At 45.8% G+C, this 12676-nt stretch overlaps 1 protein-coding gene across 1 annotated transcript; it reads left to right on the top strand.

The window, feature by feature from the left end:
- The first annotated feature begins 1198 nt into the window (after positions 1–1198).
- Positions 1199–12619, top strand: LOC130385229 (zinc finger protein 182-like). The gene is made up of 9 exons (XM_056593639.1): positions 1199–1702; positions 2423–2691; positions 2877–2943; positions 4608–4891; positions 5068–5134; positions 5617–5900; positions 6083–6146; positions 7134–7991; positions 11043–12619. Exons 1-9 carry the CDS (start codon positions 1396–1398, stop codon positions 11753–11755), a joined length of 2913 nt encoding a protein of 970 aa, XP_056449614.1. The 5' UTR covers positions 1199–1395; the 3' UTR covers positions 11756–12619.
- Positions 12620–12676: the final 57 nt, after the last annotated feature.

Genomic DNA, 12676 nt, shown 5'->3' on the forward strand with positions numbered 1-12676 from the left:
AGGATAATTACTTTCTCTCAATTTCAACCCATTCATATTTTTAGACTCTACTGGAAAGGGCGTGACTTCGCCACTCTATAGGTCCATGACGTCCAGACTTTTCCCGGGAAGAAGATTCCTGTATTAAGAAATCAAAACAATGTAATGAATTTGGAGGGATGAATAGTTTGATTCAACAGTATGTAAGTGATAAGTATAACGGGTCAATTCAAATTTTTACAGACGGGTCAAAAGATCCAGACACAGGTAGGACAGGGGCAGCAGTACACATACCACAGTTTAATGTATCAATTATCAAAAGAACGTCAGATCATTTAGCAGTATTCACAGTGGAGCTGTTAGCCATTTTATTGGCTCTCTGGTGGATAGAAGAGGGAAGGTCAAGTAGATGCATCATTTGCTCAGACTCAATGGCAGCTCTAATCAGCATTTAAAATGGCAAATCTACCTGTAGGCCTGATCTAGTTTATGAGGTTCTTCAGAGTTTGATTAAAATAGAAAGAATGCAAATAACGGTGGGCTTTTTATGGGTCCCATCCCATGCTGCAGTAGAAGGCAATGAGGTTGTCGACATGTTGGCAAAAAAGGCACTGAAACAGGATATGCAGCCGGGTGTTCCATTAAGTAAATCTGAAGTTAAAACAATAATTAAATCAGAAATCAACAAGGTGTGGCAAGAACAATGGGATAGGGAAAATAAGGGTCGGTTCCTGCATAGAATCCAGAGGCAGGTGGTAACAAGGAGACAGGGCTGCTGGAACAGAAGATGTGAGGTTATCATCACAAGACGACGCATAGGGCACACATGTCTTAACCACAGTATGAACATCATAGGCAAACTTGAAACAGGGGTCTGCCCAAAATGTAATGGAAGAGAAACAGTGGAGCATGTTTTACTACAATGCGAAGCGTACAATTTGGAGAGAAGGGAGCTGTTGAAAAATGTTAAAGCTTTGGGTCAAACAAGCTTGACCTTAGAGGGTTTACTCTCCTTTTCCTCACTGAGACCACCAGCATGGAAACATGTATTGAGTTATCTAAAAGCAACAGGTTTATTTGACAGATTATAATTTAATCTGTTGTTTTCTATCTATATGATTTTGTTTATTTACTTTTGTTCTTTTGCATAGTTTATAACGTATAACCTCCATCGAAGCTCTAAAACAAACAGTAGGTGGCGGTAATGCACCATATTGGTTTGCCAACTGCCAAATAAACTCAAAAGAAGAAGAAGAAGAAGATTCCTGCGCCCGGGAGTTTGCAAACCATTTCAGGTTTTGTTGATAGCTAATGCAAGTGGTAATAAGCCTTAATCTTTCAAACCTAGTCCTTCTCGACCTCTCGTATCTTGTTACAGTATTCAATTTTTTTTTGTTATCCACAATAGGGTAAAATATGTTGATAAACATGTCGCCGTGCGGCCCAACTTTGGAAGAACAGCTTTCGTCCATAATGGACGTACTTGCGAAAGCTGCCGTATCAGAAATTAGCCAACTGTTCTCGGAAGGCTCGGCTACCCTTCGATTACAAATAACTCAGAGCCTGAAAGAAAACCAAGCACTGAGGATGAGGATGAAGGTGATGAGGAGTACGCTGTTTTCTTTGCGGATTCAAACGAGATCAAATGCATCGTGTGCGGCAAGTCGTTTTACCCTGGCTCGAGACAACATCTGCAAACCACAGACTAAACCACAGGGCGATGGTGAGTTGTGTCCCGGGCCGTGATGGGTGGAAAACAAGACGGTTCAGGGGTCACTATTAGTTGTTACATTTGAAGTAATTGGGAAAAGTTGATGATTCAAAATGAACAATGTATAATGACGTTAGTCCCATTTCCTGCTCTTTGAATGGTCTTGGATGTAATGTATTCCTCAGTCATCCGGCCCGAAACACAAGGCTGTTGGAAATTCCACTCATGTTACAGCACACATGGATTCTAGGCTGACTGCTAGTTTCTACCTGGAGCTCTTTTGAAAAGCATGAACACCAGGGCCTTGATGAAACACGAGTCAAACTTGGAAGTTGCATTTCAAAGATGGAAACAGTCAAGAGCCGAGAATGGTTTCCAGACAGATGCCACATGAGCTGGTTCATAATCTCAAACATCGATTCATTCAAAACCTATAAATGTTAGCTGATCAGTTTACAGGGAATGACACGTTGTCGCTTGTTATTGCCAGAATAGATTAATTACGCTTGTCTTGAATGTCATGTTATGCTCGTATCATTTTGCGCTGGTGTTCGTTCAGTGTCCTCCACCTGGTCAACCGCTTGAGCTTTGAGTTGAGGGAATCTGTGTCTGCACTAGTACACATTTTGAACCCTCTATGTGTTACATACATTTAAATAGTTTCTTTATTGTCTCCTTTTCTGCAAATAATTATCAATTATCACTTTCTGTCATTTTTCCCCCTCTCTTCAGAACACTGCGATGTCTTTGGAGACCGCAGCACACAGCGCGGCGCCACCTCAGAGAGTCTTTACGCCCCTGGCTCCTCCCACATGTCCAGTCACAGCGAGGAGCTGAGTGTCCACGGAAAAGGGGAGGGCCCACTGGCGCTGGTCGGCCATGACACACTCTTCACCGCGTCCAAACGGGAGGCCCTGAACTCGCTGTCTGCAGAACACAGCGTGGTCAAGGGCCTGGAGCGCGGCGAGCAGCTGGTGCGCCGCGAGGAGCTGACTATGCAGGTTGGAATCGGATATCATCTTCTCATTCACAATCCAAAAGAGAGGCTTCCTCTGCTACAACTCCAACACACACCCATAGAAAGCCCACACCTTTATGATTCAATATGTCGTTAGCGGGGATTGACAACTATTCTGTGCTAATGAAAGAATATGTCTTGTGTGTGTTTCCTTCTTTATGTGAAAAGCAACAGACCCCAGACACCATTTTAATCAAAGATGAAGAGGATATTGGTGGAGGCATGCCTGCTGTAGGTTAGTAATACATATTGCATATAAAGCAAGCAAGAAAACGACCTGGATCAACTGAGAATGTACTCTGCTGCTAAAAAAACAAGGACTAATTATACAGGTTATAGTAGAATTATTGACATCTTCTTCATGGCAGACAGGTGTCAGGAATGTTGAGATCAGCTCTGATTCCCAATAGGGGTGTACCGATACATGTTTTCGTATTGAACCGAATCACTACGGATGTCACGGTAGTGATTCGGTAGCATTTCCACCCTCTGGTGGAAATGCGCAATTTCTGTTTACTTTGCAGTTTCATAAATAAGACATTCAGAATTTTCTGTTTTATAACTGAGTCTGGAGGTTAAGTGTAGTACTTATTGTTTACTGTTTAAATCTTAGATTACACAGTTCAGGCTGTTGCAGCTAGCTCAGGGGAGAGAGTGTATGACACTAGGTGGTACAACCTGAGACAATAAAAAAGAATTGCCTTCTGCATTATTGTTTTTTCTTTTCCCTTCATTGTACGGAACTCGTACCGAGACGTGATGTCTGCACCGAGGTATGAACCGATCTGTGACTTCATGGTGCCGTTACATCCCTAATAATATTATTCCCAATATAACTACAGTTTTGTTAAAACAGGTGATAGGAAAACAGATACCATGGGTTGTGTCTAGGGATGTAACGGTATGAAAATTTAACCTCACGGTTATTGTGGCCAAAATTATCCCGGTTTTTGGTATTATCGTGGTATTTTTAAACACCCAAAATATGCCCATACTTCAGACTTAGTCCTCTTAAGGTAGGGATGGGCAACGATCGTCGAATAGTCAGACTCACATAGAATATCAATAATATAATATGACTATAGTTATTTATTACACGGCTCTTCTCAATGCTGTTGAACGCTCTGTTCACTTGCATGGGCCGTCACAACTTCTGGTGGTGAATAATATTTTAATAATTCACCGTTGCTCAGCATATAATGACCGCTGTCAAGGAAGGGTAAAAAAACGACTTCTCTGCTGATCTAAACTACGACTGCTGGTAACAAATAAATTGTAGAAAAAAAAAAAGTTCACCGTCATGCTGGCTGTGTTCAGTAAAATAAATAAATAAATAAATAGCAATCTGTTTTCGGCGCATGTAGGCCTATCTGCCTAAGCCCACGTTGAAATAATTTTGATGTTGAATGTTGACGGGCAGTTGTTGAATTAAACAGATTGATTTCATACAAATCATAAAAGCCTCTCTCTGTCATTGTGTGTGTGTGTATCCGAGTTGCGGGCGTTTGTGGGGGGGGGGTCTTGATTTTCGAATATTGAATAGTAATTTTGCCAGAAATGCAAATTCCTATTAGAAGGCTGATGGATGTCTTGAGCGCTGTCGTCTCCTCCTTCAGCCATGATTCCAACTTCAAGAAACTTAAAAACATTATGTGTAGCTCCCAAGTAGTACACACGAGACCAGAGGTATTTGTTCGAAAACAGGGTTTTATTTTCCAGGTCGAACCAACCCGTGAGAATTGGGTTTATAGAGAAAAATAATTAAAATGAATAAATACAATTGACAATATGCAAATGTAGGTTTTTACAACAACACATCAGGTGTTACATTTACACCAAAAAACACTGTGCAAATAATGAATTAACACAATTACATTCTGTCATTCTTTCCCTCTGTAGAATACTGCGATGACTTTGGAGACTGCAGCACACAACACGGCGCCACCTTGGATAATCTGCATGTGGACGCCCCTGGCTCCTCCCACATGTCAAGTCACAACAGGGAGCTGCGGATCCTGAGCGTCTATGGAAATGGGGAGGGCCCACTGACGGGGGATGGCCATGACAACCTCTTCACCGCGTTCAAACCGGAGGCTCTGAGCTCGCTGTCCACGGAACACGGCGTGGTCAAGAGCCTGGAGCGCGGCGAGCAGCTGGTCCGCCGCGAGGAGCTGACTGGGCAGGTTGGAAATCATCTTCTCATTCACCATCCAGAAGAGAGGCTTCCTCTGCTACAACTCTAGCACACACCCATAGAAAGCACACACCTTTATGATGCAACGTGTCGTTAGCGGGGATTGACAACTATTTTGTGCTAATGAAAGATTATGTCTTGTGTGTGTTTCCTTTCTGTGGAAAGCAGCAGACCCCAGACACCATTTTAACCAAGGATGAAGAGGATATTGGTGGAGGCATGCCCGCTGTAGGTTAGTAATACACATTGCATTTAGGGGTTTTATTTGTTCATCAACACGGCGGATGCGAGCGCAGAATAATCGTAAAAAGGAAATTTGTTTGACCGGTTGCCATGGTTATCTCCGTGTGGTTACTTCTACTAATTATGCTTTCACTTAAAAGCCTGGTCCTCTTTTGAAAGTGCATTATGACCAGAGCCCTGCTAAAACACAAGGACTACTTGTGCAGTTTATAGTAGAATGATTTACATCTTCTTCATGGCAGACGGGTGTCAGGAATGCTCAGATCAGCTCTGATTCCCAATATAACTACAGTATTGGTAAAACAGGGGATGGAAAACAACAGATCGTCTGGGTTTTGTCTTCATGCCCTCCCCACATCTTTAAAAGGGGGAGACGTAGCGGTGCTATGTCTCAAATGGATACATACTGTATCCCTTTGTGCAAATTATTAATTTAGTACAATTACTTTCTGCCTTTTATTCCCACTGCAGAACACTGCGATGACTTTGGAGACCGCAGCACACAGCGCGGCGCCCCCTCAGATGGTCTGCATGTGGACGCCCCTGGCTCCTCCCACCTGTCCAGTCACAACGAGGAGCTGAGGATCCTGAGCGTCCACGGAAAAGGGGAGGGCCCACTGGCGCTGCACGGCCATGACACCCTCTTCACTGCGTCCGAACCAGAGGCTCTGAGCTCGCTGTCCACGGAACACGGCGTGGTCAAGAGCCTGGAGCGCGGCGAGCAGCTGGTCCGCCGCGAGGAGCTGACTGGGCAGGTTGGAAATCATCTTCTCATTCACCATCCAAAAGAGAGGCCTCCTCTGCTACAACTCCAACACACACCCAAAAAAAACACCCACCTTTATGATGCAATGTGTCGTTAGCGGGGATTGACAACTATTTTGTGCTAATGAAAGATTATGTCTTGTGTGTGTTTCCTTCTTTCTGTGGAAAGCAGCAGACCCCAGACACCATTTTAACCAAGGATGAAGAGGATATTGGTGGAGGCATGCCCGCTGTAGGTTAGTAATACACATTGCATATAGGGGGTTTATTTGTTCATCAACACGGCGGATGCGAGCGCAGAATGATCATAAAAATAAAATTTGTTTGACCGGTTGCCATGGTTATCTCTGTGTGGTTACTTCTACTAATCATGCTTGCACTTAAAGGTTGGGTATGGAATTCGCTTTTTTGGCCATTTTTGCAAAATTACTTGAAATCCTTATCATAACCCACTTACAGCCACTGAGTTAGAAGTACTGACATGAAAATTAAACGAGTCAATCATCTGTGGAACGGGCAGGGCTCGAAAAACTCCAGCCAATGATTTCCAGAGCCACCGAGTTGCATTGTACAGTAAGTACGTCAATCAAACGGTCGCACTGCACTCCCCCTCTCCCCGCGCGACCCCTTCGTGCACGTACTCAAAGCTTGTGACCCAGAGCAAGCTTCTGTTTGTTGTTATCCTGCGGTAGCTACTGGAGCTAGCTAACTAGCTAATGGCTCGCTCTCGCGCATCTGTGTTCACTCGTGCATGATTGCTCGTCCATGTACTTGGAATGGGTGGAGTCAGAGTCAGCGTTGAAGGAGAGGAGGTAGGACCATTTGAGTTGTTTATTTTCAAAATCTGCTGGCGTTTCGCAAATCCCATACCAAACCTTTAAATGCCTGGTCCTCTTTTGAAATTGCATTATGACCAGAGCCCCGCTAAAACACAAGGACTACTTGTACAGTTTATAGTAGAATGATTTACATCTTCTTCATAGCAGACAGGTGTCAGGAATGCTCAGATCAGCTCTGATTCCCAATATAACTACAGTATTGGTAAAACAGGGGATAGAAAACAACAGATCGTCTGGGTTTTGTCTTCATGACCTCCCCACATCTTTAAAAGGGGGAGACGTAGCGGTGCTACGTCTCAAATGGATACATACTGTATCCCTTTGTGCAAATTATTAATTTAGTACAATTAGTACAATTACTTCCTGCCTTTATTCCCTCTGCAGAAGACTGCGATGAGTTTGGAGACTGCAGCACACAACACGGCGCCACCTTGGATAGTCTGCATGTGGACGCCCCTGGCTCCTCCCACATGTCCAGTAACAGCGAGGAGCTCCGGATCCTTAGTGTCCACGGAAAAGGGGAGTACCCACTAGCAGTGGACGGCCATGACAACCTCTTCACCGTGTTCAAACTGGAGACTCTGAGCTCGCTGTCTGCGGAACACAGCGGGGCAAAGAGCCTGGAGCGCGGCGAGCAGCTGGTCCACCGTGAGGAGCTGACTGGGCATCGGGGCCGCGGCAAGGACCGGCCCGCTGTGTTGTCTGGCGAGTGTTTTCCCGAAAAAAACAATATGGTCATCCACAGGCGTACCCACACCGGCGAGAAGCCGTACGGGTGCGACCAGTGCACGGAGCGCTACAAACTGAAAGACAGCCTGAAGAGCCACATGAGGAGGACTCACTCAGGGGAGAAGCCCTACAGGTGTGATCAATGTGTGAAGTGCTACTATAGCAGCTCTCACCTGAAGAGGCACATGAAGACTCACTCCAGGGAGAAGCCCTACAGGTGCAACCAATGCGTGAAGCGCTTCTTGAGGAGTTGCCACCTGAAGGTCCACATGAGGACTCACTCCGGGGAGAAGCCCCACAGTTGTGACTATTGCCTGAAGCGCTTCAGGGAAAGCTCTTTCCTGAAGATCCACATGAGGACTCACTCCGGGGAGAAGCCCTACAGGTGTAACCAATGCGTGAAGCGCTTCAGTACGAGTTCAAACCTGACGGTCCACATGAGGACTCACTCCGGGGAGAAGCCCTACAGGTGTAACCAATGCGTGAAGCGCTTCAGTCAGAGCTCCGCCATGAAGAAACACATGAGGACTCACTCCGGGGAGAGGCCCTGAAGGTGCAACACCAGCCTCAGTGACCCTCGCAATTTGCGTTGGCACATGCTCAAGCACAGGCAATGGGGTGCTTTGACACGGGCAATGGGACCTTTTAATTCACACCTCTAACCTGTTTTTGTTTAAATTTGTCAGTTGGGGTTATTTTTTATTACAATTATAGCTCTATAGCTCTGGTCCAGACTGTTCCCGGGAAGAAGATTCCTGCGCCTGGGAGTTTGCAAACCATTTCAGGTTTTGTTGTTGGCTTATGCAAGTGGTAATAAAGCCTTAATCTTTCAAACCTAGTCCTTCTCGACCTCTCGTATTTTGTTACAGTATTTGATTTTTTTATTTTTTATCCACAACAGGGTAAAATTTGTTGATAAACATGTCGCCGTGCGGCCCAACTTTGGAAGAACAGCTTTCGTCCATAATGGACGTACTTGCGAAAGCTGCCGTATCTGAAATTAGCCAACTGTTCTTGGAAGGCTCGGCTACCCTTCGATCACAAATAACTCTGAGCCTGAAAGAAAACCAAGCGCTGAGGATGAGGATGAAGGTGATGAGGAGTACGCTGTTTTGTTTGCGGATTCAAACGAGATCAAATGCATCCTGTGCGGCAAGTCGTTTTACCCTGGCTCGAGCCAACATCTGCAAACCACAAACTAAACCACATGGAGATGGTGAGTTGTGTCCCGGGCCGTGATGGGTGGAAAACAAGACGGTCCAGGGGTTCAGGGGTCACTATTAGTTGTTTCATTTGAAGCAATTGGGAAAAGTTGATGATTCAAAATAGGGCCCGACCGATATTGATTTTTGAGTGCCGATGCCGATTATTTTCAGAGAAAAATTACGATTACGATTTAATCGGCCGATTAAAAAAAAAAAAAAAAAAGCATATAAAACGTAGTTTTTGATACCTTAAATATACTTTAAACACTTTTGACGAATATGTGAATTGAATGCAGAACCCTTTGAGTGTTTTAGAATACATTTACAGTCAAAAATGAGTGAAATGTAAAATAAATAACTAACTCCCAATGTGCTGCGCTCGTGAGCAGTGACTAACACGTGCGTGCTGAGCAGTATGGTCTCACCGTTAGAGTCTACAGTATAACAAATTAACATGGCCTGGGACCTAAATAAAAACAGGCACAACATGCTCAAACAACGCGTCTTGTGTACATTGGTGAGGTGAGCGCGCAGCTGCCTGAGCGAGCGTGCTTTCATGTTGTACGGTAAAATTCAATCTCCTCTTTTTTACTCCAGCTAAAGTTGTTAGTTAGCAAGGCGAGTAGGAGCGCAATCTGCAGGATACGAAGCGCAATAACATAAAATTAAAAAAATAATAATAATCGGTTGTAATCGGCGTCTTTTTGGCCGATGTCGATTATTTTCAAAAAGGCTATAATCGGCCGATTAAATCGGCAGGCCGATGAATCGGTCGGGCCCTAATTCAAAATGAACAATGTATAATGACGTTAGTCCCATTTCCTGCTCTTTGAATGGTCTTGGATGTAAAGTATTCCTCAGTCATCCGGCCCGAAACACAAGGCGGTTGGAAATTCCACTCATGTTACAGCACACATGGATTCTAGGCTGACTGCTAGTTTCTACCTGGTGCTCTTTTGAAAAGCATGAACACCAGGGCCTTGATGAAACTCGAGTCAAACTTGGAAGTTGCATTTCAAAGATGGAAACAGTCAATAGCCGAAAATGGTTTCCAGACAGATGCCACATGAGCTGGTTCATAATCTCAAACATCGATTCATTCAAAACCTATAAATGTTAGCTGATCAGCTTACAGGGAATGACACGTTGTCGCTTGTTATTGCCAAAATAGATTAATTACGCTTGTCTTGCATGTCATGTTATGCTTGTATCATTTTGCGCTGGTGTTCGTTCAGTGTCCTCCACCTGGTCAACCACTTGAGCTTTGAGTTGAGGGAATCTGTGTCTGCACTAGTACACATTTTGAACCCTCTGTGTGTTACATACATTAAAATAGTTTCGATTGTTTCGAAATAATGTTTCGAAACAATCACTTTCTGTCATTTTTTCCCCTCTGCAGAACACTGCGATGACTTTGGAGACCGCAGCACACAGCGCGGCGCCCCCTCAGATGGTCTGCATGTGGACGCCCCTGGCTCCTCCCACCTGTCCAGTCACAGCGAGGAGCTGAGGCTCCTTAGCGTCCACAGAAAAGGGGGGGGCCCACTGGCGCTGCACGGCCATGACACCCTCTTCACTGTGTCCGAACCAGAGGCTCTGAGCTCGCTGTCCACGGAACACATCGTGGCCAAGAGCCTGGAGCGCGGCGAGCAGCTGGTCCGCCGCGTGGAGCTGACTGGGCAGGTTGGAAATCATCTTCTCATTCACCATCCAAAAGAGAGGCCTCCTCTGCTACAACTCCAACACACACCCATAGAAAGCACACACCTTTATGATGCAATGTGTCGTTAGCGGGGATTGACAACTATTTTGTGCTAATGAAAGATTATGTCTTGTGTGTGTTTCCTTCTTTCTGTGGAAAGCAGCAGACCCCAGACACCATTTTAACCAAGGATGAAGAGGATATTGGTGGAGGCATGCCCGCTGTAGGTTAGTAATACACATTGCATTTAGGGGTTTTATTTGTTCATCAACACGGCGGATGCGAGCCGTGTTACAGCTTCCTTATTCCAACATGCAGACAGCGATGACTTTGGAGACCGCAGCACACAGCGCGGCGCCCCCTCAGATGGTCTGCATGTGGACGCCCCTGGCTCCTCCCACCTGTCCAGTAACAGCGAGGAGCTGCGGATCCTGAGTGTCCATGGAAAAGGGGAGTACCCACTGGCGGTGGACGGCCATGACAACCTCTTCAAACTGGAGACTCTGAGCTCGCTGTCTGCGGAACACAGCGGGGCAAAGAGCCTGGAGCGCGGCGAGCAGCTGGTCCACCGTGAGGAGCTGACTGGGCATCGGGGCCGCGGCAAGGACCGGCCCGCTGTGTTGTCTGGCGAGTGTTTTCCCGACAAAACCAATATGGTCATCCACAGGCGTACCCACACCGGCGAGAAGCCGTACGGATGCGACCAGTGCACGAAGCGCTTCAAACTGAAAGACAGCCTGAAGAGCCACATGAGGAGGACTCACTCCGGGGAGAAGCCCTACAGGTGTGATCAATGCGTGAAGTCCTACTATAGGAGCTCTCACCTGAATAGGCACATGACGACTCACTCCAGGGAGAAGCCCTACAGGTGCAACCAATGCGTGAAGCGATTCATGAGGAGTTCCAACCTGAAGGTCCACATGAGGACTCACTCCGAGGAGAAGCCCTACAGGTGTGACCAATGCATGAAGCACTTCATTTCGAGCTCTCACCTGAAGATCCACATGAGAACTCACTCCGGGGAGAAGCCCTACCGGTGTAACCAATGCGTGAGGCGCTTCAGTACGAGTTCCAACCTGACGGTCCACATGAGGACTCACTCCGGGGAGAAGCCCTACAGGTGTAACCAATGCGTGAAGCGCTTCAGTCAGAGCTCCGCCCTGAAGAGACACATGAGGACTCACTCCGGGGAGAAGCCCTACAGGTGTAACCAATGCGTGAAGCGCTTCATTTCGCGCTCTCACCTGAAGAGGCACATGAGGACTCACTCCGGGGAGAAGCCCTACAGGTGTAACCAATGCGTGAAGCGCTTCAGTCGGAGCTCCGCCCTGAATAGACACATGAGGACTCACTCCGGGGAGAAGCCCTGAAGGTGCAACACCAGCCTCAGTGACCCTAGCAATTTGCGTTGGCACATGCTCAAGCACAGAGGCAATGGGGTGCTTTGACACGGGCAATGGGACCTTTTAATTCACACCTCTATCCTGTTTTTGTTTAATTTTGTCTGCTGTAGTTATATTTTATTCGTGATTATAGACGCTTTCCAACTTTTCGTTTGTTTCGTTTACTCTTTTATTGTTGTAAATAATTGATTTCTGTGTGAAGGTGAGGGGTATTGACCAACGTGGAGATTTTAGGATTGGCCAGAGGAGAGACCAAGTTGAATTGCAATACACTGTGGGTGAAGTGGACTTGGCTGCAAGACAATTAAAGGAATCTACAACAAAAAAGTCACTAGACTGGCCAAAGTATCAGACTTGGTGGCTACAGTTGCAATGCAAACTATAACAACACCTTTCATTTAGAGAGGACGGGAGGTATATCTAGGTCCAAAGAGAATGTATAGAAATCCCTTTCAATTGGCTATATACAATATACAATTGTGTATTATAATTAGGTCATGCAGGCAACGCTCAATGTAGCTGGCAGCAGAAACGGTTGCATAATTTTGGATATTATCAGAATATTTTTAAGTTTCATAAAATAATATTTTTAAAGGTCCCATAGCATGCTACTTTATGGATGCTTTAATATAGATATTAGTGGGCCCCAAATGCAGTATTTGAAGCCGTTTTCAAAATTCAGACGTGGTGCAGAATTACTGCCACTATGAGCGAGTCGCACATTGAGCTTTCCTCAAACGCACCATTTCGGTGTCTGTAGCTTTAATGCAAATGAGGAGAGAGGTGGTTCAAGGTGGAGGGTGGGGGTGTGGCCCTGAGCAGCTTGCTGCCACGGTTCCATGCGCTCCGATTACAGTGGATGTATCCAATGGCGAGGCGCACATAGCC

This window comes from Gadus chalcogrammus, chromosome 7, assembly GCF_026213295.1.
Source record: "Gadus chalcogrammus isolate NIFS_2021 chromosome 7, NIFS_Gcha_1.0, whole genome shotgun sequence".
Taxonomy (NCBI): domain Eukaryota; kingdom Metazoa; phylum Chordata; class Actinopteri; order Gadiformes; family Gadidae; genus Gadus; species Gadus chalcogrammus.

Excerpts from the sequence above, each read along its gene's own strand:
- LOC130385229 (XM_056593639.1), top strand. The coding sequence starts at position 1,396 with ATGTTGATAAACATGTCGCCGTGCGGCCCAACTTTGGAAGAACAGCTT. Across the intron at positions 2,944-4,607 it reads TGGAGGCATGCCTGCTGTAG|AATACTGCGATGACTTTGGA; the intron begins GTTAGTAATACA and ends TTCCCTCTGTAG. Across the intron at positions 6,147-7,133 it reads TGGAGGCATGCCCGCTGTAG|AAGACTGCGATGAGTTTGGA; the intron begins GTTAGTAATACA and ends TTCCCTCTGCAG.